General features: G+C 34.0%; 3 protein-coding genes across 10 annotated transcripts; 1 reads left to right on the top strand and 2 right to left on the bottom strand.

The window, feature by feature from the left end:
* Positions 1–6,046: 6,046 nt before the first annotated feature.
* Positions 6,047–6,754, bottom strand: LOC126687918 (secreted RxLR effector protein 161-like). The gene is made up of 2 exons (XM_050382469.1): positions 6,410–6,754; positions 6,047–6,367 (listed from the first exon to the last, which is right to left on the bottom strand). The coding sequence occupies exons 1-2, from the start codon at positions 6,752–6,754 to the stop codon at positions 6,047–6,049; spliced, it is 666 nt and encodes a 221-aa protein (XP_050238426.1).
* A 1,657-nt stretch (positions 6,755–8,411) lies between these two features.
* Positions 8,412–14,148, top strand: LOC126653722 (HMG1/2-like protein). 4 transcript variants are annotated; one of them, XM_056106280.1, is made up of 8 exons: positions 9,874–10,071; positions 10,410–10,521; positions 11,469–11,584; positions 11,675–12,489; positions 12,837–12,995; positions 13,138–13,195; positions 13,911–13,955; positions 14,055–14,148. In XM_056106280.1, exons 5-8 carry the CDS (start codon positions 12,847–12,849, stop codon positions 14,145–14,147), a joined length of 345 nt encoding a protein of 114 aa, XP_055962255.1. In that variant the 5' UTR covers positions 9,874–10,071; positions 10,410–10,521; positions 11,469–11,584; positions 11,675–12,489; positions 12,837–12,846; the 3' UTR covers position 14,148. The 4 variants fall into 4 exon arrangements, with proteins under 4 accessions (XP_050203607.1, XP_055962255.1, XP_055962254.1 ...); XM_056106279.1 differs by having other exon boundaries at positions 9,884–10,071; positions 11,675–12,720; XM_050347650.2 differs by lacking the exons at positions 9,874–10,071; positions 12,837–12,995; positions 13,138–13,195; positions 13,911–13,955; positions 14,055–14,148 and adding an exon at positions 8,412–8,533 and having other exon boundaries at positions 11,675–12,720.
* Positions 14,149–15,276: 1,128 nt separating this feature from the next.
* On the bottom strand, positions 15,277–19,411 carry LOC126654049 (receptor-like cytosolic serine/threonine-protein kinase RBK2). Of its 5 annotated transcripts, none has more exons than XM_050348091.2 (9): positions 19,218–19,411; positions 18,990–19,014; positions 18,268–18,377; positions 17,691–18,038; positions 16,766–17,247; positions 16,356–16,435; positions 16,135–16,270; positions 15,910–16,060; positions 15,277–15,720 (listed from the first exon to the last, which is right to left on the bottom strand). In XM_050348091.2, exons 1-9 carry the CDS (start codon positions 19,222–19,224, stop codon positions 15,551–15,553), a joined length of 1,509 nt encoding a protein of 502 aa, XP_050204048.1. In that variant the 5' UTR covers positions 19,225–19,411; the 3' UTR covers positions 15,277–15,550. The 5 variants fall into 5 exon arrangements, with proteins under 5 accessions (XP_050204048.1, XP_050204049.1, XP_050204047.1 ...); XM_050348092.2 differs by having other exon boundaries at positions 16,766–16,923; positions 16,996–17,247; positions 18,990–19,407; XM_050348090.2 differs by having other exon boundaries at positions 18,990–19,411.
* Between the last annotated feature and the right edge of the window lie 2,391 nt (positions 19,412–21,802).

Raw genomic sequence — 21,802 nt, forward strand, 5'->3', positions numbered from 1 at the left:
AAAATTGATGTCTTCAAGTTGTAGGTGCAGAACCAGCAGCTATTACTCGATGAGCTTTTGCTCGTCGAGCCAGCAACTAGGGCGCGGTGGGAGGCGCGTTGATCCCATTACGCCTAACTGCTTCTTGCAATTTCCAGAAGAGGCACGATGTGAGAGGCGTTGGCTTCTTCATCGCACACCTCATCAATTTTCATCGCCCCTTATGAGCAAAATCTTATTTGGGCTTCAAACTAGTGTTTTAAAAACCGAACCGGTGGCCGAACCGGTAAGGCCACAGGTTTCCAGTTCAACCGATTGAACCGGTTCACTGACCGGTTTAACCGGTTTAATAAATATTAAAAAAATTGATTTTTTTTGGATTTTTTGGTTTATTACCTGTTTAATTTCTGATTTATCAGCCTATTTTTTGATTTTTATAGGTTTAAAACCGGTCAAACCCGATCCAATCAAAAGATCCGGTTTTTTCAGTTTTGAACCGGATCACTGGCCGGTTACCGGTTCAACCAGTTCAACTGGCCGGTCCGGTCCGGTTTTTAAAACACTGCTTCAAACCTCTTGATTTTCTATATTGTTGTGTTTTATATCTTGGATCACTTCATGAACCTGTCCGAAAATTGTATTGGCCTTTAATTCAGCTTATTATAATAGGCTTTTAGTTAAAGCATGGGTTCAACAACCATATTAGTAAAAGTTGTATGTCGCTTTTATTAGACTCTTCGTGTTTGATCCTACCTTAGAGCATCTCCATTGCATGTTGTATTTTTTATGCTATTTTTAGCATAAAATAAGATAAAATGCTACATATAGCACATATTATTAAAATTTGCTCCATTGCAAAATGCTAAACTAAATGCTAAATTTATAGTTTTATAAGTGATTATCATTATTGATGGCAAATCTGTAAATAATTTAGATATAATAAAATTTACCATATGCTAAACTTTCTAACAAATTTGGCACAAAGTTTAGCATATGCTAAATTTAGCACATGAAATAGAAGTGCAATGGAGATGTGCTTTTTATACTAAATGCTAAATTATAGCATTGTGAGGTATTTTAGCACTAGAGTGGAGATGCTCTTAGTATTTGTTGGAATCACTGATATTTATTTATTATTATAAAATTATAGTTCAAGTGTATTTTAACTATAAATTAAAATTTAGATCCGACGAATTTGAACTGACTGGACAAGCAAACCGCGATGCGATAGTATAACATTTTTAAGAGTAAATTACATATTAAATCACAATTTTACATCTCTTTTTAATTTTATCATGATGTTTGAAAATACATATTACGAACGTTGTCATATGTGAAATCCTACGTGTTTTTTCACATCACTAATCGTTTGCCTAGTTAGCCGAAAGTTTTTAAATTTTAAAATAGTGATAGATTTGAAAAAAAAAAAGGTGGTGATTTTATATGATGATTTTTGAGAATGTGATTAAATTGAAAAGGAGTATAAAAGTTGTGATTTAACATGTAATTGATCTTTTTCCTCTCAAATAGAAAACCCTAAACCGTCAAGAATTTTTTTATTTGTTGCTTTGACTGCCATCAATAATGTATTATTGCTATTGGTGGGAGCCATTTCTTTTTTTTATTGCTTTATTTACATAGAATAAAATAAATACCCGACTCCTTTTTCATCTTCTTTGTTTTTGTTGGTAAATTTATCGACGAGGCACATCATATCAATATATATACGATTCAAAAGTCAGAGATAAATCAAGACATTTCAAGACTAAAGATGATATTATTTAGAAGTTATATTAGTTTTTTGGGTTAATTACTGATAAATCACCAAATGAGATCCGAGCTCCACAAACCTATACAAACAGCAAACAGAGGTCAGAAAGAACTCCGGTGGGGGGTCACCGGACGTTCGCTCCGACGCTCAAGTAAGATTTCTGAGTAAGGAAGAAGAAGAAGAGAAAAGAAGAATAGTATTTAGAAAATAGAAAGAATTACCTAGGCTTTGTCCTTAAACCCCTTATTTATAGTTAGGGTTTGAGGGCAAACCTTGCCTTGCTGGCAGGCTTTCCCTTGGAGTGGTCCCTGAAAAACGGTTATGCCTACGTGGAGGATATTCCCCGTATGGAGCGAAGGTTGTTAGGTGTGTCAGGTGGAGGGAACATTCCTCACGCACCTGTCAGAGGATCTTCTGTGGTCCCAGGATCTGATACACGTGCGTGTGCTCGTGGGCAAGATCTCGGAGATCGGTCAGAGCCTGAAGCCCGGATCACTTGGACCGAACTTACATATTTCTAATTTCTGAGCTTGAGTGTAGCTCAAAGCTCGGGTCGTCTGTACCGAGCTTTCATGTCTCTTGTCTAGAAGCTCGGACAGAATCCTCGATCCGACCTTGTCAGAAGTACGCGTCTCGGATGATGCTCGAATGTTCATCGATCCGGTGACCCCCCAGGTCGCGTGGTCTATGATTTAGGAGATGGTCGGAAGTCGACGTCAGGTCGGTGAAATGCTTGACTTAGCGATGTTCGTTCTTGGCGAGGTTGCTTCGCCCCTACTAGATGTGCTACGTTATCAATTACATATTAAATCATGACCTTTGCACCAAGTTGCAAAAATAACATGACCTTTTAAAAGTTGCAATTTTGGACACCACCTTTCAGTTTGTTGCAAATTCAACATCCGTACATTTTTTTGCTGACGTTTCGCTGATTTGGACACTCTAAGGGTGTGCCACGTGTCAGCAAAATGTGTACGGAACCAATGCCATATCCGGTTAAAAAATCTGCCAAAGTCGAGCAATAGAGATCCCTGCCAAGAACATCAAGAGTGGGGCTAAATATTTTTCTTAAGATAAAATTTAAGAACATGTCATATCACATACTTGGCATGAGTAGATTGCGATCCATCCCCCCATGCATATGAATGACGACATCCTCAAATCCTGCAAAATTAGTATGAAATCTAAGTTTGAGCAAAAGGACAGTCTTGCTTAATCAAGAATAGGGGTGCGCATTCCGCTCGAGCCAAATGAACCACCTGAGATTATGATTTGTTTCGAAACAAAACTGAACAAAACTAATCGGCTTGGCTGATTCTTTTAGTTTTCTTCGGTTTATACCAAAATTAAACTGAACCGCAAAATCATAACTTTTTATAACATCAAACCAAATTCAGTAATTAGTTGGTTTTTGCACACTCCTAATCAAGTATATAATGTTCATATGATCTTATGCATCGCGCCCGTGATGCATATGTAGCGCCCGAGATACAAGTCAAAAACCTTAAGGGGTTTGGTTGACTGCTCCATCGCGCCCGAGTACAGGTTTGTCGCGCCCGAGATCAATGGATCTCGCCCGTGATGCTTGAGGCATCTCGGGCGCGAAAACCTACTATTTCCTAGTCCAAATGTCATTTTTTCGATTCTCGCTAGAAAGCTCCGATTCGACCCGGAAAGGTTTCAATATGTTCTTACACACTAATAAACATGATTAGGCTCTTTAAATGATTGTCAAACTCAAAATTAGGGTTCAGATGGGACTTGGTCCAACAATCTCCCCCTTTTTAATTTTGACAATCAATTTACTCAAATGGCTAAGTTTATGGGAGTTCAAATGAACTTTGGCTCCCCCTCACTTTATGCACTCAAATTTTAAAAGAGTTGAGACAAGCATAAAATAAATACGGTTTTTAAAACTTAGTCATTTTCGTAAAATTTGCAATTTTTGAAAGATATGAGAATAATTTTTGTAAATGCAAATATCTCTCCCCTTTGTCAAAAACAAAAAGAGTTAAAGCATGTAGATCAAAGTAAGGTAATTGCGGAATTAAGAAAGTAGGAACATTAAGTGCGAAAACAAGTAAATTCAATACTTAGAGCAAAATTAAGCACAAAACACACTTTCATTAATTAAAAGGGCAATACAAGGACTAAGAACATGAAATAATCACGCAAACAATGTAATCCAAACACATGTAGGAATTACAAGGCATTGGTGGCAAAGGCATAAAAATGCAAAAATTAAAGAAAAAACATTAAAAACATGAAAATGCATGAGTATGAAAATGCAAAGACTCAAGCTTCCTCATCCGAGGCTTCTTCTTCAAGTATTGGAGTGTTGCCGGAAGATGGAGGAAATTGTGAATCAAACCATTTTTTTAAATCCCCAAAGTCGGATCTAAAATTGCCAAATTCCGTTTCCATCCTTGAGAAGCGAGAATCCACATTCGCCTCAAGTATGTTCATTCTTCCAAACATACGCTCATTTTGACTATAAATGAGCGAGAGCATATCGTTCGTACTTGAGCCATAAGGAGCTAACCATGTAGGATCCATAGCCGGGGCCGGAATTTCCAGACCTTGAAAGCCCATGTGAGCCTCTTCCTCTACTTGTGCCGCAAACTCCTCCGCATGAGCCGGTTCTCCCAACTGCCGTTGTCGCTTCCTTGCAAGCTTTTGGACCTCTTGTCCAATCACTCTATCTCCAAATAGATAGACATAATGATTGTCAACGACATTGAAAGCCCCCACTCGATTAGCAAAGTAATCAAGATCGAGGAGGGACTTATTCCATCCAATCACACTACCATGATTTTGGCGTAGGGCCGGAGTATAGGCTTTGGCCTTCTTGACCATTACCGTAACGAAAGATCCAACCCGAAGAGTTCCCTTCTTCTTTCCTAGCGCAAAAAGATGTTCCATAAAGTACCTTGTGCAAGAAAAACGCTCTCCTTTAACCGCACACTACAAAAAGAATAGGTCTTTAGTAGGGACCTTTTCATTTCCTTCGTGTCTCCCATTAATAGAATAAGTGACTATTCAATGGAAAACGAACAAAGGAAGATGGGAAATAGATTTGGCTATTGCGGTGCGAGGTTCACGCTTCACGTCGGTGCTAATTTCCGTCCAAAACTCATGGATGTTGAACTCTTCAACACGAAGATAGTTCGTAGCAAACCCCTCTTCGAACCCAAAATACTCATAGATCTTCCTTGGTGTGAGCTTGTAGGTCTTGCCATAAACTTGAAATGTCACTCCATAGAACCCGGAGCAATGATTTCATTGGTGATCAAGTGAAGAGAAGCAATCATTTCCTTCGTCAAATCTTCAATGGTTTCTTATCTATTTTTAAGAACAAATTTCCGCCATCCCAAAACATCAATGTAGGCCTCAACTTGAGTCCTCAATCCATCAAATGCCAAATCCACAAGAAAAGGAAATCGAGTTCCTTCAATTTCCGCTTTTTCCATATTTTCCCGTCGAATTGCCAATTCCTCCATTTCTAATGTAGGAAGTTGGGTAGAGGCTTGAGCGGGAGTCTTTCCCTTTGATTTAGAAGCAACTTTAGGTGCCATTGATGATGAGGAATGAATGAAATGAGGATGTAAATGCAAGAAATAGGAAGATTTGAGGGACTAAAAAGCAATTTTGCACTTGAAATTCTTTAGAAATGATTGAGAGGTTTTGTAAAAGAGAAATGATCTCAAAATTGGTATTTATAGGCCTTAAAGAGCCCTAAAAACGTCATCAACAGCTAGTTTTTGAAAAACTAGCCGTTTTGACAAGTGTCAAAACGGTCAATTTTTTGAAAAATTTACATGGATCGCGCCCGAGATATGCCCATTGCGCCCGAGATTCATCAAACTAGCCGTTATTTTCAAACGGTCGGATGAATCTCGCCCGCGATGCGTAGATCTCGCCCGAGATCCATACAGGCCAGAGACACTAAAGTCTCTGTATTGATATCTCGCCCGAGATATCAGCAGTGGCAAAAATCTGAATTTGCTCCCCTTGTATCTCGCCCGAGATACATGTGTCTCGGTCGTGATACAGCAGGGGCAAAGAAAAATTTCATTTCAACTTGAATATCTAGCCCGAGATATGTAGATCTCGGCCGAGATTCACAGAAATTTCGATTTTTAAAATTTTTTGAAGGTTTTTCACAATGCCAAGCCTTGATTCCAACATATATGGGTAATTAATTTTAGACAAACACCAAAGACATGTACATCATAAAAAATGGGATTAACATGAATATTGGTCCAATCAATTAAGTAAAAAGAAACACACAGTCAATCAAGGATAATTGAAACAAATTTGACAATAAGCACATTGACTCAAAGTACTCCCATCAACCATACCAAGCTCTCGAATGATAAAATTCATACGATCCTCATTTAGAAGCTTGGTAAAAATATCTGCAAATTGGTTAGTAGTATCGATAAATTCGATTACCACGTCACCTTTATGCACATGATCACGAATAAAATGATGACGAATATCAATGTGTTTACTCCTAGAGTGTCGAATTGGGTTCTTTGATATGTTTATTGCATTAGTGTTGTCACATTTGATGGGAATGTAATCAAGTGCAAGACCATAATCAAGAAGTTGTTGCTTAATTCATAGGATTTGAGCACAACAACAACAGGCCGCTACATATTCGGCCTCCGCGGTTGACAAAGCCACAGATACTTGTTTCTTGCTACTCCATGAGATCAAACTTTGACCCAAAAATTGGCAAGTTCCGGAGGTACTTTTACGATCAATATGACAACCCGCATAGTCGGCATCGGAGTAGCCAAGCAACCTAGGGTCCACATTTCTAGGGTAATAATTTCCTAGATGTAGAGTTCCATGCAAGTATTTTAAAATACGTTTAACGGCATGCAAATGGGATTCCTTAGGACAAGCTTGAAAACGAGCACATAAGCACACACTAAACATAATATCGGGTCTACTAGCGGTAAGATAAAGGAGAGAACCTATCATATCTCGATACATTGTAATATCAATGCATTTACCCGATTTGTCTTTGTCCAATGGAGATGAAAATTAAATAATTTTAGTGATTATATTATACAAATCACAGCAAAACTCTGCTAATCATGTCCTAATGTTTCCATAAATGCAATGTTGGGTGGATAGGATGCAATGACGTGTCGTTTGTGTCAATCTGACGTGTCATACTCCGTGGATTTTTTTAATTTAATACAATTTGTTTATTTGATCCCGGAAAATAAGTAAATAAATTTCTGAATTTATCTTCTCTATACGATACAATTTAACATAAGGGAGAAAATAATTAATTGAATGAGCTAATCATACAAGAGAAAACAAAAGAGAATCATTTTCCTGTCAAATAATTGTCACTTTTAAGCCTTCGTGCGAATTCCTATCCGAATTCTGTTCTTCGCTTGTGATCGAAGAACCCAACATGTAACCTGAAGTGAAATAATCTCCAAGAGTTGAGGGAACTAGCTGCAGATTTGTTTCCAGTATCTTGACAATATGATACATTGTCGGCCTAGCCTGTAATAATGGATGAGCACAAATCACAGCTATATGAACATATTGCTCCATAATTTTTGGAGATTCCATTTCTGACATATCATTTTCAATAACATCTAATGCTCGTCCTTCTTTCACTAGCGACCAAGTCCGATCTGTCAATAAATACAGGTACCTATTTATTCAATTTGAAAGAATAAAAGCTTGAAATCGACATTCGTATATCCTTATCGAAGGAGATTAATTACAGACACAGAATCTAATTACCACATAGGAAATAAGACCAATGCCATATCCTGTTAAAAATATACCAAAATCAAGCAACAGGGATCCCTACCAAGAACATTAAGTGTGGGGCTAAACATTTTTCTTAAGATCAAATTTGAGAACATGTTATATCACATACTTGGCATGAGTAGATCGCAATCCATAATGACATCCTCAAAGCATGCTTAATTAAAAAAAATCAATTATACCTAAAAATAAAAAAATGTACATAAATTTTTTAATAAAAAAATATATTTGATACATATCCAATATAATAGGTAATAAATGAAAACATATTTCGTATTTTCGTAAATGTTTTAGGTATTTGATAAACTTTTTGATAAGTATACGCATTTGTATATATATATTTTAAAATTTGTCCACAGAAGAAACGGTGAGCTGGGCAGTGTCGGGCTTTAACATCGAGGGCTACTACCCATCACATGAAACGGCAGCGTTTCAGAGACAATGAAAACGGTAGCATTTTGCAACCAAGACAGCCGATGTGAAACGAAAAGACAGTTTGGCACGTGCAGCAAGTTGACTCACGCACGCATCAACGATCAGGAAACGTTCGATCGACATCTTTTTCATCCAACCGTTCGTCTCGTTTCAATCGTTGGATGAAGATCCCGCAAAAGGAACAACATTGGCTTAATGTAAAAATGACGTGGCGCAACGGTTGCATGGGATAAACACTCTTAACCTAATCCTCCGTTTCTAATCAACCAAATTTCAAATTCCACGATGTTTAGCCGCGGAGAGCGTCATCTACTGCCATCTGGTTCATCAGCATCAGCCCGGGGAGGCAAAAGTCGAGGTCGAGGTGACAGAGGAAGAGGTCGCGGTGGAAGAGGCGGCGGAGGAAGAGGGGGTAGGACTGCTGGTTTTTCTTCATCAGATAGCATTTCTAAATCTGATTCTGAGGGAGGGTCACATAATCTTCCTATAACTGCCGCGCAGGCAGAGTCGCAGGCCACCGTTGAGGAGTCTAAAGGAGTTGCGGTAATTCTTTCATCTTCCGCATCTTTTTGTGATTTTCACACTTGGATTTACTCTATAGAATTAAATGGTGACAGCGACAGTGAAATTCTTCCCCTGGAACCTATCATTTGCTTTGGTAATGAATTGCCACTCGCCATGACTTTTGTGAATGTCAATTCTACCTTATATATGTTTGGAGGATTTAATCCGGACAATGATCCTCCAATACGATGGGAGTCGCGCATGTATACTTATCCACTTGACTCGGCCCTCCTCTCTAATCCTAGCCCTAGCCCTAACCGTAACTGTAATCCTAAGCTTATTCAAAATGGACCAAGTATGAAGACTCCTAAGGTGGCCCCTATGTCTATTGTTGTTTGTGGAAAAATTTGTGTCTATTCTCAATCTCTTTCGGATGCTCGCAAACCCAATTTTGAGGTTTACGATCCTGCTACTAACTTATGGTCTGAACTGCCTGAGCCCTCTGAATACCATTATTCTCCTTATGAACTCTCCTCCTATCTAAGTCTAAGTCTACCAGTTGAAGATCGCCCCTCTCGAAGTATACTAGTTGAAGGCGTTTTCGTTCGAAATTCTACTTTGTATATCTCAATCTCTTCAATCTCTTCAGCTTCTTATGCCTTTGATTTTGACCCTTCTTCGTCCTGCACCGCATGGCAACCTGTTTCTTTTGCTGGCCGTCGTCCATCCTCACGAATGAGAGGCATCGTTGTTGATGATTATTATCTTTCGCCATATATTGGATTTAATTTGACTGCTACAGAAGGATTACAGCATTCGTTTTATCTTACACCTTCTGGCGATCCTCGAAATTCATTGGCTGCAGTTTGTGGACATACAGATATGTTGGATTTGGGAAAAGGGGCAGATGGAGATTCAAGAATCTGTATATTTACAGCTGGTTTCAAGGAGTATCCTATTGGAAAGGATGGCGATGTTCCTCATCTTCTGGTGGATATATTTCAGTGTCTTACATCTGAGTCCAGACAACTGAAGGTCATTCAGAAGAAATGTTTTACCTTTTTGTTAACAACAAAAATTCGGTGTGAGACCATTGATTTCGCTGGTGCTTTCTTCATTCCAAGTTTTGTATCCAAGGATTACTGATTATCCATTATTGTAGTCTGTTTATGGATATATTTTTCAGGTTGTTGAACTTAATGTTGCTTTTTTTTTTGGTTGATTATTCTAAGATTATATTCGTGTAGGGTGTCATTGATCATATATTAAGGAATATACTGATGTCGATCTTTTTTTATGCACTTCTTATTTATATGATTTTGCTTTACAAAAATTTTACATTGTATGTTCTCATAAGAATGAAGTGATGTTTAGAAATTTAATTTAAGAAGTAGCTGGGAGTATAATATATATGTGTATTTCTTTTGAATAATGACACTACATTTACAATTTTTTTGAGTTATTTCAAACTTGCATTGGTGTTGTACTTTAGTGGTGGCTTTTATACAAGAAAGTTGCAAGAATTTGTCTTATGAAACTGCAACAAACACTGCTATATCGTCTGATCTTGAGCAGAGGTACTTCATTTGCTTGATTTTTTCTTGCTGGCTAGGCTTTTACTTTTATATACAATGTGGAATCTTTGTTGCAATTTGCAAATAACATGTATTTATTCAGACTAGGTTTGAGTTTTAGCTTAGATTATAGATAAATGTAGCTTTGTATATGAGGCAACGATAATGCAAAAACAGCGAAAGGTTAGAGGAAGAAGATGATGACAAAATATAGCTAAAGATCCTTATACCTTACGTGTATTTAGTTTAGATTTCTTAGATCTTCTCTCACTTTGTATTTATTTTGTTACTCAACTTTTTTTTAAAGTAATATTTAGTTTAATTTCTTTGCGTTTTTGCAGTATAAGTTTAATGGAAGATATGATCTGGTTCTGTTTATTAAGACTATCCGGAAACAGGGGCTATATGCTTATCTGCGTATTGGACCTTATGTTTATGCAAGTTGAATTTCAGGTGCCTGCAGATATTTTCCTCATCTAATTCCCAAATTTCTGCTACTATTTGTTATTTTATCTTCCTTAAATTTAAATGCTTTTTTGTTGAACTTGTCTCTTTGTGGCACACTATATAGTGGATTTTCTGTTTGGTTGATGTATGTCTCTGGCATCAGCTTCAGAACAGATAATCAGCCTTTTAAGATTTGATACCAATTCTATTAACGCTTTTTGAGTTCCATTTACCAAGAGTGGAAACTATTAATCTGTTTACACATTGGAATTGAAACTGCACTTTTCAGAACATCTCGTTAAAAGATAGATAGATGTTCTCTTCTTGAACGGTTGTAAGGATAGCTAATGTGTTGCCATGCTTCCGCTACACCAAAAGAAACTTATACCGCCGAAATAGAAGCGGCGCTTCTTAAATATGCCGCTGAATTCTAATTTATAATGTTAAGGGCGCTATGTAGTAGCGGTTTCGGAAACTGTCTTAAATCTGCTGAGCGTAAAATGGACATTCATAGATTAACTAAATAGATTTTAGAAAATTGTTTTTTACGCTAATCATAAATTTTTCTTCAGACACATTTTCTCTCTTCAAATCTCTTCGAAGATTTATATATTTTTGAGATTGAAATTCTTATTTTCAAATCTCTTCGAAGCTTATCTTTGATTTCAATTTTTGTTTTTTTTAGGTTTTGATAGATTCATTTTGCTTTTGTAATCATTTGCATTTTAAATTAAAAAAAAAATAGGTTTTTTATTTTAGTTCATCTGTTAGTTGATAAGTTCTCCGTTTTTTTTATGATCATTTGATATGATTTCTGATATTTGTTAATCTTCTGAACAAACCTTTAGCTATAGCATCATTAAAATCGTTAAGGAACATCAACAGGTGCCTGTAGTTTTATTTTTTGAAATTTCATATCAATAATCATTGTTTATTTATAAAAATGTTTGCAGCTGAATTTCTTGGATTCAAGGATTTCAAAGCAAGTCTTCATTAAAAGTCCAGACGCTGCTCAATATCCAACTGTATGTGAAGTTGTTCAACATTTGGACCTGTATTCTTCTATGTGGTATGATTAATCTCCTAAAGTTTTCCTTTCCTGCTTTATTTAATGTGAAATTACTGCAGTTGGATTTTTATTTTGACTGATTTGTTGCAGTTTGCTGATCAGCTTGGTGTCTGCATTGTTACTGATCTCAAAGTTAGTCGAAATGATTTTGCTCTGCTGCTATTCATCGCCGATTTGCTGATATGTTCTTTATGTCTTCTCTCTAAAGGTACTTATCCAACTGTGTCCTGCTAAAACAGATTAATACAATTTTGTTTTATTGCTTTTTATTTTCAATCTTTTTAATATTATGGTGAGCTTAACTGTTTGGATTTAGAAGGATAGAATAATGGTCTAGTAATGGTTTGTGGTAAAATGCGCAAGAGTGTGCATTAGATATCTGGAATGTAGTCAAATAGCTTCCAGCTCAAGGTCAATTTCATCTAAAGCTGTATTGACACTCTACTATAAACTAAAGCTTACCTTACTATCTCTTCATATTTGCTCTACATGTCTTAAATCAGTTTAGGAAGCCAGAAAATGGTATACATTCATTAGACTTGCACTAACAGTAACTTATCCTTTAAAGTTATCATTAATAGCCTAAAGTTTGAAAATCATTCACCATTTTAATCCAAGTTTTTGCAGAAGCCTGTTTAGCTGGTACACTCCCTCCTGCACTCAGCACACTACTGTTGGAAAAGGAAAAAGTTGTCAGGCTGGGTGTCAGAAATTTTAGGCTTAAAATAAGACTCTCTTCTCTTCCCTTGTGGAGATTTTAGGCTTACAATTTAGTTGCATATTAAAAATTTGACATTTTCTTATGGGGACCATATGTATGTGGCAGATGATTGATTGGGTTAGAGCTTGAAGCACCCTCTATTAATCTTAGATAACACTGGTGTATTGTCTGATCTTGAGCAGAGGTACTTCATTTGCTTGATTTTTTCTTGCTGGCTAGGCTTTTAATTTTATATACAATGTGGAATCTTTGTTGCAATTTGCAAATAACATGTATTTATTCAGACTACGTTTGCATTTTAGTTTAGATTTTAGATAAATGTAGCTTTGTATACGAGGCAACGATAATGCAGAAACAGCAAAAGGTTAGAGGAAGAAGATGATGACAAAATAAGTTAAAGATCCTTATACTTTACGTACGTGTATTTAGTTTATATTTTTGTTAGATCTTCTCTTTCACTTTGTATTTATTTTGTTACTCAACTTTGTTTTTTAAAGTAATCTTTAGTTTAATTTCTTTGTATTTTTGCAGTATAATTTTAATGGAAGATATGATCTGGTTCGGTGTATTAAGACTAACCGTTGGGTTGTATCTTGGCCAAAGAGGAATTTATGTTTTGCTTTTTCTTTGTCAAAATCTGAATGAAGCAGCTTATATTCACTTACAAAAAAAATCAGAGAAAGAAAGAGGGTTAGTTTCATAATTAATTTAATATTTATAGCAATGTTTGTTTCTTTGGTACCTAATGCTCCTAAATGTCATGCTTCTGCATTTTTTGTCTTCCTGAATTAATTTTAATTTAAGTTTTACTGTGAATTTGACATAACTGCAGGGAGGAGGTCGGGAAATACTTCAAGGAGAAGTTTCCTGATAACAAAGCAGTCGCTGCTGTAGGGCACATTATACTCTCTCTCTCTTATTTGCTGATTGATTTGCTTATTCTTAATTCTGGTTTTAATTTAATTACCTGCTTGTTAATTTGGACTGTTTTGAACTTTACAACTGATAAGAAAGTATCATAAACTAAGTTGATGATCAGTTGAGCATAGTTATTTAATCTATTACAAAATAGGATTTATGTTTATAGTTCACGATTAAGAATTCGGATCATTATTAATTCAGGTAGTTGTGTTTTGATTTGAAATAATATTCTAATTTATGTTGGTGATCATTCAACAGAAATTGATAGGATCTCTTTTAATGCACTTGCTGCAAATTATTGGGGTATTAAACTTGTGAGGGTACTGAACTATACAGAAATTTTAAAATGGGTACTGAACTATTTTTTGTTACAAAATGGGTACTAAACTTAGCAAATCGTTATAAAAAGAGGACTTTCAACTATGTGTCCCTTGCTGATTGGATGAAAAATGGCCCGTGGTACCCATTTTGCAACTTTTCGCTAAGTTTAATATCCATTTTGTAACGAAAAATAGTTCAGTACCATTTTGAAACTTTCGCATAGTTCAACGCCCTTTACAAGTTTAATACCCAAATTATTGACAGTAATTGACAAACATTGTGTTTTTTGTTGTTGAGAGAAGCTACTGAGCAATAATGTTCAAACTTTAGAATTGAGATCTGTGTGTAAATCAGTGCTTGTAGGTTGGGAAAGCAGGTGGCAAGAAGTGGAAATCTCTCACTGGTGTGGTATGATATATGTAATTTAAGCCATCTAATTCACTGTAATTCTTGTATTATGTTATGTCTGTGTGTTGGTAAATAACTTGTATGCTGGAAATGTAATAGGAAAAAGCTCTATATGCTGAAAAGACTTTGAAGAGAAAGCTGAGTATTAGATCAAAGTATAATCAGAAAGAGCATATCATAGTTGTTAAATAAACCCTAATGTCTGAAAATAATGTCATTGTATCTGAATAATTTAGCATGTAATTATGTTTTGAAAATTTGGCAAAAAAAAAAATTATGTTTTGAAAATAATGTCTCACCTGCTAAAATTAGTACTGATTTTGCAAATCTAGCATTCTACATTTTGGATGTCTTACGGTTCTCAATTGATTTGGAGGCTAATAATCACCCACGACCCCTAACTTTTGGAGTCCATTACAACAAACTTCCTGATGTTTAAAAACGATTAGCAAATTCCCTGATGTTTGTGACGGCGCTTGCTAAACCCCCTGAGTGTAAAAATCGCTGACTCTTCAAAAAAAAAAAAAGCGGATGTGGCAGCGCTTCTCCTTGTTTGCCAAATGACGGCTCCCCACGTTGCTATTACACATGTCAGTTGACTTTCAAAATTTTAAATTTAAAAAAAATAACCGCTCGGTAACTAAGTAAATTACACCAATGAATGATTGTCACTTCAGCACCGTGTATGAATTTGAAGAAAAAAATAAAAGTTGGCGTATTTTTATGACAGGTTTTAACAGACGTAATTAAATTGAGAAAACGTGTAAATTTGATGAATTTTTATGACATTAACCTTAAAATATATCATGATAATGTTATGATAATTCTTTTATAAAAATAGGTTATGATAATAGCAATGATAAAATACGAAAAAAATTACAAAAAGATTATGATACCGAGATGATAATATTATGATACTTTTGTGATAAATGAATAAAATTATACTAATTATTTTAAATACCGAGAGTAAAAATATAAATTTGGAAAAAACGTGAGGTATTTTTTTTAACTTTTCCGTGTTGAGGTAATAAGTGCAAATATTTTTAATTTTTAGGTAAATACGTAAATTTCCCTTTAATCAATTCACATGCCCTCGGGCCGGCCCTCTTGGGCTGAATTGAAATTCTGATTTTTTTCATAAATTTCATTTCACATTACTTGATTTCGATTTTGATTTTGTTTTAGATTTATTTTTCCAAAAAAAAAAAAAAGAACATTAGACATTTATTTTTTAAAATTGAAATCCGCATAATTTTTTTTTATGGGACAGATTTAGATAATACATATCTCCAATCAGACCATGGTTATGCCTAGGAGTAGATAAGAAGAATTTTTGCTGAAACTTTTGATTAAAAAACTGAAATGTAAAATGTTCCATACAACAATTCAAGTCTGACAAATAATGTTTGTTTCACCTATGAAAATAATCTCAATCTTAACATGTTTTGCAAGGAAATTGAAATTCATATTCAAATTCCATGAAAAACATATACTTTAAAATGAAATCATGTTTCATAGGAGTTTCAAACATCCTTCAAACTGCTAAAAAACTAAGGAAAACTAACTAAAAATGGCAAAAATACATGGTTTCATGGTCAACAACCCAACGCAACCTCTTTGTGTCGTTTAAGATCATTCAAATACTTGGTTGAATTGTATTCTTGGGCATCAAAAAGCTCTTCTGAATAGGTTCTTTGCAGAGTTTTTCTTTGATTTTCTTTTGCTCGCTCTCTCACGTATTCATCGCCTCTTAGCAGGATCACAACCTGCAAAACATCATAAAAATGAATGTCAAATGGGGATATCTATTTGAAAAGATCGGATTTCTTGAATCCTGTGTAGCACGGAAACAAAAACATTCAAAGAAATGATGAAACAGGAGGGTTTCCGTAAAAGTAAATGGAAATGAAATGACGAAACGTAAGACTCTGATAAGTTTTAGGATCGGTACTTTCCTGATTCATTCGAGGACGTAGAAGAGGAGATTGCTCGATGCTCAGAGAAGCAGTCAACACCACGCGTTCCATCTCTTCTACGTCGTAATTTTCGCCCAGGGACGGATCAACGAGTTTCTTAATGTCATTGTTATCAAGCAACGGCTTTGCCTAAAAGTGACAATTTCTGTCATTAATCACTTGATTGATGTATGATAAAATTTGAGCAGAATTAGTGAGATTACCCATATTACATGGCTCTGCTGTAAATGATCCAAAGCCGGACGACCTGTTATGAGCTCCAGAAGAAGAACCCCAAGTGCATAAATATCAGTCTTCTCATCCACTACACCATGCATGAAGTATTCAGGAGCAAAGTAGCTGAAATTCAAAGATAAAGACAAGGTAATCAACATCAAGTCATAGCTACTTAGTTAAGTAATTAAATGGAGACAAGTTCACAAACCCGAAGGTTCCTTCGAATTTTGATATGTTCCGGTGAGTCCATTGTCCCGGTAGCCACTTAGCAAGCCCAAAATCACAAATCTGACATGGAATTTGGCTAGTGTATCAATGAAGAAGAAACATAACATGTAATGCTAAATCAAACATTAACATATTGTCATTTTTGTGCCATTAGAGTATGTTTCACAGAAACTTGTGGAGTTCTACGTTTCTGCATTTCATTTCCATTTCTATAAATGCTTGAGAAACTCCGAAACTTTAAATTTATAACTTATCGCTTTGTTGTTTCCCGTTTCGGCATTTTAGTTTTCGTGCAACTTGTTAGGAAATCATTAACTGAACAATAGCAAGACAAGTTTCTATAACTAAGGTTTGATGTTTGATGTTGTAATGTCTAACTTGATAAAATACCTGTGGCACAAAATCTTCTGTAAGAAGAATATTATCAGCCTTGATATCTCTATGGATGATTCGTTTTCGACAAGTCTCGTGAAGATACAGCAATCCGTCTGCTATCCCGAGAGCGATTTTATACCTTTTGCTCCAATCAAGTTCAACTCCTTTAGAGCCTGAAAATACAATCAAACAACATATAGAAATAGCAAACCAAAACTCAAACTTGAAAAAGATATGCAACAAACCATGAAGAACAGATCCTAAACTCCCCAATCTAGACAGCTCGAAAACAAGATGCATCCCCCCATCGACGCCGGACCCGAGCAATTTAGCAGTATTAGTATGGTCGACATGGGCCATAATGCCAAGCTCAGATAGAAATATTGCTGTCTTTTCATCAGCAGTTCCTTTACTAAGCCTCTTGATTGCTACTAGCTTTCCATTTTGCAGGCAGCCTTTGTAAACCTCAGCGAAACCGCCTTTTCCAATAATGTTCTCTGCAAGAACATCATAAATGTCTTACCAAAACAGATTTATGATCATCAGTTTTCTAAAATACATAGCAAATATAAAAAGATTTTCGATGCTATGTTGCACGAAAACTTCTTTGACTCCTATATTTCGATAGTTTTATTGCTGACACTCCAAAACTCTAAATTTCATAACATATTATTCTGAAAAAATGTACTAATTGTTTTTAGTTTCAATATTTTTTTGTTTCAATATTTCCGTTCCCGTGTCACATAGTTGGAACACAGCCGACCAACTATGTAACAAAGAAACTTCTCAGTCTTAATATTTCGGCGTTTTGTTTCTGTTTACGGAACTGCTTATGAAATTCCAAAATTCTATTTTTACAACCTATTCTTCTGTTTCAGTATTTCTGTTTCCGTGCTACATAGTTGGTCGGTAGATATAAATTCCTAGACTAATTACTGACCAGGGCTGAAGTTGTTGGATGCGGTTTCGAGCTCGGCAAGTGAGAAATTCTGCAATGTAGACTTGTACTTAAATAAATCTCTGAGCTCCGGATTATCAGTCGTGCTTCTGCTTTTTGTTGCTACTACATTTGCCACAGGAAGAGGAGGAAAAGAGGTTAAGCGTTTGATTGATTTTCTTTTCCAAACTTTAAAGGATCTGCTCCAATTTGACCCTTCAACTTCTGTTTCTTTATTGTTGATCTCTGGTGAATCATTGATGGATTCAAGTTCATGAAAGCAAGCATCTAAGACTCCGGTTGGAGACGATCCGTCCGGTATCTCCTTGACCGTCTCGGAAGGTCTCAAGTCTACACCAAATTAAACGAAGCACGAAAGCGTTAGAGATAATACTATTATCGAAGTCTCACCTAAAAGTTTAAACTTTTGAATGAATTGATTATTTGACAGACAAATACAAAACTAAATAAGCAAATGCACATGCTTTTTTGATACAAGATCGTCCAATATCCGGAGTTTTTCACTGCCCCGACTAATTTGGACCCGTTAAGACGACAAAAATACACAAAAAGTCATTACCATTGGAGGATTTGGAGAAAGAAAGCATCTTGATAAATCTTCTATGCTTTGAAGGAGCTTCAGCCAGTTGATTTCTCTCTGATAATAAACAAAAATCCTTTGCTTTCTCCCTGAAAAAGAAGCAATTTTACAACTAATAAAACATGTTCTTGCTACTAATCATTTTTTAACTATAATGATACTAATTAACAACTTGAAACACAAAAAGTGGAACTAATTAATTCACCAACTAAATTATGATAAAAATAGGATTAAGGTCATAAGACCCAGAAATTTCTTAGATGTCAAAACAATATTAACAAACACCTGTATATCATTCTAATTTCTTATCTTAAACATGAAAATTAAGCCTAATTAGGAAGTCAATAACTTATATGAGAGCAAATTCTAGTTGGGTTCTGTTTTAAGTTGCATATAATCTGAAATAAACATGAAAAAGAATATGCCTTTAACACAAATTAATCTTAAATAAACTCATAAACCAATAAAAACAGCTATATTTCTCCATGTATGTGAAAAATTCAAACACAAGTGTAAACAAACAAACAAACAAATTCCATGCATATAAAGAAAATTCAAGAACCTATTCAAAAAAAAACCAAGAAAATATTAAAAAATGTAACAGAAACATTTCATGCATAAATACACAAAAAACAATGGAAAAAAGATTTTAAGACATACCCAAATAAGAGAAGATGAATAAGAACACACTCATATCATACCATGTAGAAGTATTTTCATCAGAAGCTTGAAGATGGTCCGTCGCCATGGCCAAAAACACCAAGAAATCAATTGAAAAACATAAAAGAAACTAAAAAGAAGAGATTTTGAAACAGAAAAATGAGAGCATTAAATTTTCTTGGTGTATTTTAGTGGTTTTTTCAGATTTTTTTTGTTTTGACTAAAAATTGTGAAAAGAGAATCAAGAATTGAGTCAGTGTCTCTCTGACCTTCCATTTGTACGGACACTTAGAATTCTCTTACATGGGTCCATGAAAGTAGCTGTTATGTAATAAGTTTACTCCACTTAACTCCTGACATCTGGTTTTTGCTCTAAGGCGACTTCTGCTCTCTGCCTCTGAACCCAACTCAAGAAAATTTAAAGAAAATACTATGTTCTATGGTTAAAACAAAATCAAAATGGACAAATATGTTTATTTTCTTTTTCCTTTTTGAATTTTGGAAAAGAAAACATCTTCTAAAATAAATCAATAAATATACTACAAGTTAACACAACGCTTGTGCCTCGTTATTCCCGAAATAAACTAATGAGAACTTTTTAATATTAAAATATTTAATTGTAAAAAAATACAAAATAATTAAATATTTCAATTTGTTATAAAAATAGTATAGCACAACCATTGCGTACAATTATATTCTGACATTCTGTAGTACCATTATAAAATTTCTTGCTCTATAAAATACTAGAATTTTGTGACAAAAAATTAATATGGAAATCATTTGAAATAAGATATGTATAATGTTTCATCAATTTATGTGTAATTACTATACATGATGATTAATTAAGATATCTAACAACTAAAATATGTCGTATATTTAACATTTATAATAGTATTCTTATCAATTGTTTAATATTAAAATATATAAAAGGTAAAATTTGTCGCTTCCGGTTAATTTAACTAAAAGGTAAAATAAATCATATCCATAAATTTAATTTAAAGGTAAAATTTGTCGTATCTAGTTAATTTAACTAAAAGGTAAAGTTTTCTGTATCTATTTAATTTAACTACAGGTAAAATTTATCGTATCTAGTTAATTTAACTAAAGGTGAAATTTTTCGTATCCAATAATATGACGTTCCTAATATTTTGTGATAATTATATTAATTTTTTTAAAAAATCGATAATTTTTTTTATCAAATACAAAGATAATCAAATTTATAAAAAACAAGTTTATAATGTATTATACTATAATTATCCAAAAATTATCAAATATCTTTATTTAAAAATATTATTATATTTAATTATTGTAACCATATCGTATAATTATAGATTTTCAAATTATAATGAAAATAAGTATAAACAAGTACTTAAATCAAAGAATGAATGTGTAAAAATAGCGCATCTATCATCTGTGAAGTCTAGTTAAATGTCATATTTTTTTTGATATTTTTATTTAACTATAATCCTAAATATAGTAAAAAAATCTAAGCTTCAATAATTAGATATTAAAAGTTTTTCTTTTTTTAATAATTGGAGAGAAGAAAGCATTAGTGTGAGAATTTGAACACACAATTTAAAAATTTACTGCTCAGCACTTATATCTTCATTGGTGGATATTATAAGTTACAAACTCTCATCTAGAGAAATGGTAAAAAAAAATTGAGCAATAACTCACAATGTGCAATATTTGATATGCGATGAACTTTTTTTATAGGCAAGAGATACAAAATAACTCTCGATTTTTCCTCAAAAGTACAAATCAGCCTTTTTATTTTTTTGGGCATAATTAAGCCCTCGTGCTTTTAAAATTGAACAGCTAAACCCTCGTTGTTTTAAAATCAAACAAATAAACCCTTTTAACTTATTTTTTGGATACTTACCCCCTCAAATGTTCGATAAATATTTTAAAAATTAAAATTATTTTTGAACTTTTATCCTATATGATTATGACAAACATGTCAAACATTAACGAGCGTTTCTAATGGTGTTGGACGAAAGGGGTTATTTGTTCTATTTGAAAACAAAAAGGGTTTAATTGTGCCCAAAAAAAGTAAAAGGACTGATTTGTACTTTTATAAAAACTACGAGATTTTTTTTTGTACCTTTTACCTTTTTTTATATTACTATAATAGGGAAAATCGAATTAAAAATTCTTATATTAAATTACAATGTATGGGGGACATTTGTGATGAATTTAAAATCCAGCAAAATAGGGAAAATAAAGATGCATAATAATGGCTTAAAAGTCTTGAAAAAAATACTCAAATTTTATGTTTAAAATCAATTTTTATCAAATATTTTAAAATCACCTCATTTAGAGTTTTGGAGGTTTGTGTGTTAATTATAACCAATTCAAAAAATAATCATTTTTTTTATATCAACGTGACAGTCATTTAAAGGACCTAAATTTGATAGAAAAAGATCCAATTATTTTTAAAATTGGCTATAATTAACACAAAAATTTTCAAAACGGGTTAAATATAGTGATTTTAATAATTTTGTTACAGTAGATTTCAATAAAAAAATTGATATTTTTAAGATATAAAACCCATAATAAATGTAGTATTAGGGTCAAAGTTCCAATATCATGGAAAACATAACATTAACATAAGGTAATTTTAGTGACACCTATTATGTCACCATAAATAAGAGATGAATGTTTTTTTGTCTAGTGACAAAAACCTGAGGCACACTACTTGCCCGTAGTTTCAAAAATTTGTCTGTCGTTTCCCTTGAAAGTTTCAAGGACAAAACTTCCATTATTCTATTCAAACAAAGAATGTACATTAATCTTATTATTAAGGCTGACATTGAACGTTAATTTTCCTTTAACAATTCTAATAAATATTACA

Source organism: Mercurialis annua, linkage group LG6 (genome assembly GCF_937616625.2).
Source record: "Mercurialis annua linkage group LG6, ddMerAnnu1.2, whole genome shotgun sequence".
NCBI classification, from domain to species: domain Eukaryota; kingdom Viridiplantae; phylum Streptophyta; class Magnoliopsida; order Malpighiales; family Euphorbiaceae; genus Mercurialis; species Mercurialis annua.

Coding starts and splice junctions, on each gene's coding strand:
- LOC126687918 (XM_050382469.1), bottom strand. CDS start 6,754: ATGTATCGAGATATGATAGGTTCTCTCCTTTATCTTACCGCTAGTAGA. Junction 6,368..6,409: donor CAACCGCGGAGGCCGAATAT/GTAGCGGCCTGT, acceptor CTATGAATTAAG/CAACAACTTCTTGATTATGG.
- LOC126653722 (XM_056106280.1), top strand. CDS start 12,847: ATGGAAGATATGATCTGGTTCGGTGTATTAAGACTAACCGTTGGGTTG. Junction 12,996..13,137: donor AAATCAGAGAAAGAAAGAGG/GTTAGTTTCATA, acceptor ACATAACTGCAG/GGAGGAGGTCGGGAAATACT. Junction 13,956..14,054: donor GGAAATCTCTCACTGGTGTG/GTATGATATATG, acceptor GAAATGTAATAG/GAAAAAGCTCTATATGCTGA.
- LOC126654049 (XM_050348090.2), bottom strand. CDS start 19,036: ATGGCGACGGACCATCTTCAAGCTTCTGATGAAAATACTTCTACATG. Junction 16,436..16,765: donor CAGAAGATTTTGTGCCACAG/GTATTTTATCAA, acceptor ATTCCATGTCAG/ATTTGTGATTTTGGGCTTGC. Junction 16,271..16,355: donor AAATTCGAAGGAACCTTCGG/GTTTGTGAACTT, acceptor TTTGAATTTCAG/CTACTTTGCTCCTGAATACT.